At 60.6% G+C, this 3,880-nt stretch overlaps 1 protein-coding gene across 1 annotated transcript; it reads left to right on the forward strand.

Annotated features, from left to right (window-relative positions):
- The first annotated feature begins 906 nt into the window (after positions 1–906).
- On the forward strand, positions 907–3,874 carry LOC117799442 (collagen alpha-1(I) chain-like). Its single transcript, XM_034651924.1, has 3 exons — positions 907–1,474; positions 1,601–1,718; positions 2,401–3,874. Exons 2-3 carry the CDS (start codon positions 1,614–1,616, stop codon positions 3,082–3,084), a joined length of 789 nt encoding a protein of 262 aa, XP_034507815.1. The 5' UTR covers positions 907–1,474; positions 1,601–1,613; the 3' UTR covers positions 3,085–3,874.
- The last annotated feature ends 6 nt before the right edge of the window (positions 3,875–3,880 follow it).

Below are 3,880 nucleotides of genomic sequence, written 5' to 3' on the forward strand. Positions count from 1 at the left end.
GGTCATCTCCAAAGTGACCTGGAAGCTCATTTGACCACGAACTGCAGCAGGGAGCACATTCTGAAATCATCGTGACCCAGAACAGACTCTGTGTCTGTGTCTGCGTCCTGAAACAGACGTGTCTGCAGCAGTCCTGACAGTGAGATGCTCCCCATTTCATTCTCCTGGGGTCGTCGTATGTCCTACAATCCATCGAGTGGAGACGCGCTCGGCTGACGTGGGACAGAGGCTGCAGCTAGAAGGGTTTGCCTGGTAGCTGACTGAAGGAAGTTGCATGAACTGACCCTGGTAACTGTGGATTGAAGTTCAGGGGCATGTCCGGGAACAAGGCAAGGACAGCCCAGGACCTGCGCCCCGTGGACAGCTCAGGCCGGGGGGCAGTTGGTGAGCGTGGCTTTGGATGTGTGGTTACCAGTCTGTTGCTCTGAGCCCTGGCCTTGCACAGCACAATGGTGTGTGGATTCCAGCCGTNCGTGTGCTCACGTTTGCCGGGCCGCGGTCCTACAGTGGCCGGCAGGGCTCCTGGGTGAGGGCTCACCTCACAGCCGCAGCGAACAGCGACTTTGTCTGCGGCAGGAGGCATCAGAGAAGAAAGGGCCAGGTTTACACTGTGGCTCTTGCCGTTGGCAGTAAAGGGTGTCGAACTCACACACGCACACACCCGTACATGTCAAGGAACCCGACCGAGTGTTCTAGGATATGTTCCAGGCCTCAGGATCATTTCTTGGCTAAACAAAGTAATGCCTCCTCTGTAACTTGGGGATTAAGGGAGGAGGCCAAGTTGGACCGGCACATGCCAGAAGCGTCAGCATGCCTGTCGGAGCATCCCACGCTCGCATGACCAGTCAGCACACGGTGGGCGCAAGGCCCCCGCAGACCTGTCTGGCAGCCCGGGGAGCTCCTGCCACAAGTGGTTTGTGAATGTGGTTCTTGGTGACGGACACACTTAAACTCTGGCCCTGCCACTCGGGAGCTGGGTGACTTTGCTCAGGTTTCTTGAATGAGCCTCAGGTCATTCTGGGCACAGGGATGGGACCACCTAGTCAGACTGGTGAGAGCGTGAGTGACACAGTAAAGTGCACAGTGCCGTGGCCAGCGTAGAACGGCCTGGCTAAATGAGACCTTTTACTCTTAATAACGAGGATGACCATGGGGATTTGTGCCAAAGGAAACTTCAAGAGCAGAGTGACAGTTTGTCACGGCCACAGTGAGCCCTGCAGCCATGCAGAGCACAGCCTCTGGCTAGGGAGGTGCCCGCCGGTGCTGGGCTGCCGGGGCTGGGGATGCTTCACGCTGGGGCTGGGAGGAAAACGGCAGCGAGGCCAGGACGCAGCCCAGACAGGGCATGACCATGAGATCTCGTGTGCTCTGTCCTCCGACTGCAGGAGACCGTGCCCTTTGGAGACGCGGTGCTGGCCACCCAGGACACCTGCATTGGGAGCGAGATCTGCGAGGAGCTCTGGACCCCCCACAGGTCAGCCCTAGGCCTTTGCGTGCGGCAGCCCTGGTGGCATAGCCGTGGGCTGTGGAGACACCGGGGCTGGGAGGGCGGGGTGGGGCGGGCATCCCGTCTCTTCCTGTCAACTGCCTGCGCCCACAGCCCGCACGTGCACATGGGCCTGGATGGTGTGGAGATCTTCACCAACGCCTCGGGCAGCCACCATGTCCTGCGGAAAGCCCACGCCAGGGTGGATCTGGTGACCATGGCCACCACCAAGGTAGGTGTTGGGCCGCGATGCTGGAGCGTGCATGCTGCGGGCCAGTGCCGCGTCCCACACGCCCACGTCCCCGGGGCCCAGGCAGGCAAGGACGCATCGGTGCCCGTAGTTAACGGCCTGTGCTCAGCAAACGTGCACAGACTCCTCTTCTGGGGCCCCACCCTCCTGACCTTATTTAACCCTGGCAACCTCCTGGGGACGCAGGCACTGCTGTCCCTGCTCTCTAGAGCAGGACACCTGGTTCATAGCATCCAGAGGCCACGGGCTCACACCCCAGCATCCAGCCCTGGGCTCGAGGTCAAGACACTGGCTACAGGAGGGCCGCGGGCTCGCGGGCGCCAAGCCAGAGCACAGGGAGTGACCTCGAAGTGGCAACTCTTGCTGGGCAGCGTGACACGGTCACTTACAGGACAGTTTTGGGTTCAGTGAAGCCAGGTTTGGGTCTTACCTTTGTCGTGTGAGGCTTGTCTTCCATGGACCTCCTCCAATCGTGTGAGGAGGCTGGGAGGCTGGGAGGCAGTAACGACGTTGGGCCTGAGGCCTGGTGCCTTGGAAGGCCCACAGATCCCAGCCCCAGGCCCCCGCTGCGTGCCCACGGTTTCCCTGCAGGGGTGCTATTTATGGCATGGTGGGAGGGCCGAGGGAGGGAATGTGATGTCCTGCTGCCGCTTGCGTTGTCCAGAACGGTGGGATCTACTTGCTGGCCAATCAGAAGGGCTGTGACGGGGACCGGCTCTACTATGACGGCTGCGCCCTGATCGCGATGAACGGCCACATTTTCGCACAGGGCTCCCAGTTCTCCCTGGACGATGTGGTAAGAGTGAGCTCGAGCACGCCCATGGGAGTGGCCGTGCTGTGGGGGGCAGGCTGTGTGGTGGCAGTGGAGTGGGGACCCCGGGGTCCCCCCGGGAAGACGTGGGACCGGGGCCTCCTCAGGAATAAGCAGCCATGGTCCCGGTCCCCGTGGCGAGGAGGGTCGTTGGACAGGGGCCCCTCATCCCCAGGAGCGGAGCAGAGGGGAGCTCAGGCCACTCGAGACCCACTCGCTCTTCCCCGCGCGTCCAGGCCCATGTGTGTTCACTGCAGGCCTGGTGCCACCCTGCCCCCGTGTCCTGGGAGCCCCGATGCTCCTCTGGGGGAGGCCTCACTCTGTGGGGCCGTGTGGTCTCACTGGACACAGCCAGCCACTGGGGCCAGTCGTGTCTGCACAGGGAGCAGTGGGGTGCGCTCAGAAGGGCCGTCGCTACAGTCCCCTGGCACAGGGACAGGAGAGGGACAAGCTGAGGGGCCCGGGCCTCGTGGAGCTGCTGGAAACTCGCCCTCCTCCTCTGGAGGATGTGGGTGTGGGCGCCGTCTATCCTGCTAGTCCGTCTGGCCACGTTGGATGTGAATGTCCTTCCCGGTGGAGGCGTCTGAAGAGAAAGTCCTTATGAAGAATGGTTTGCTCTCACTTTTGTTTTTTTCACTTTTAAAGTCAAAGCAAAAGGAAATGGCTGTTATTGCCAGAAATGGGCACGAATGCCGGTCCTGCTGCAGGTCCAAATCATCAGCCTGTGTTCACTGTGGGCCCTCACACGGCGTCAGCCATCCTGACTCTGAATCCACCTGCCTTCGGGGACCGGTGGAAATGCTAATTCAGAGGCAGAAGGTGGCAGCGCGAGCTCATGTCACGTCATAAATCCTCCGCAGCTCTGGCCTAATTCACTACTTTTGTGCCCACATCAGTAACGTGACGTCTGGTACCTTCGCAGCCTTGCTGGGGTTGTTGGCAAGGAAGTGGTTATAAAACCAAACTTGAGTTTCAGAGCGGAGCCAGCGAATTCCATGCTGCTTTCTTGTCAGAGGAGGGGCGGGAGTCTGGCAGCAGGGACGCTCCCTCCCTCCCCCACGGTCCCCCAGGCCCTGCTTGTGCGTGACAGCATCCCCAGAGGCCTCCAAGTGCCAGTGTTAGCCACAATCAAGACGGAAGGGTCTGAAGAAAAAGTCAAGTTCTTGCAAAAGGCATTGCATCTCCCTCTGTCCCACTGGAATGCCCAACTATCTTTAGGCTGGGTCAATGTGGCTGAGACGATGGGCCGCACGTCAGAGCCGTGGGCACCTTGCCCTGGACTGACTGGCAGTGGACTTGGAGTCACCTGCACCAGGAAAAGCAGGTGCGCGGG

Source organism: Ailuropoda melanoleuca, unplaced genomic scaffold, assembly GCF_002007445.2.
Source record: "Ailuropoda melanoleuca isolate Jingjing unplaced genomic scaffold, ASM200744v2 unplaced-scaffold4960, whole genome shotgun sequence".
NCBI classification, from domain to species: Eukaryota; Metazoa; Chordata; class Mammalia; order Carnivora; family Ursidae; genus Ailuropoda; species Ailuropoda melanoleuca.

Excerpts from the sequence above, each read along its gene's own strand:
- LOC117799442 (XM_034651924.1), top strand. The coding sequence starts at position 1,614 with ATGGGCCTGGATGGTGTGGAGATCTTCACCAACGCCTCGGGCAGCCAC. Across the intron at positions 1,719-2,400 it reads TGACCATGGCCACCACCAAG|AACGGTGGGATCTACTTGCT; the intron begins GTAGGTGTTGGG and ends TGCGTTGTCCAG.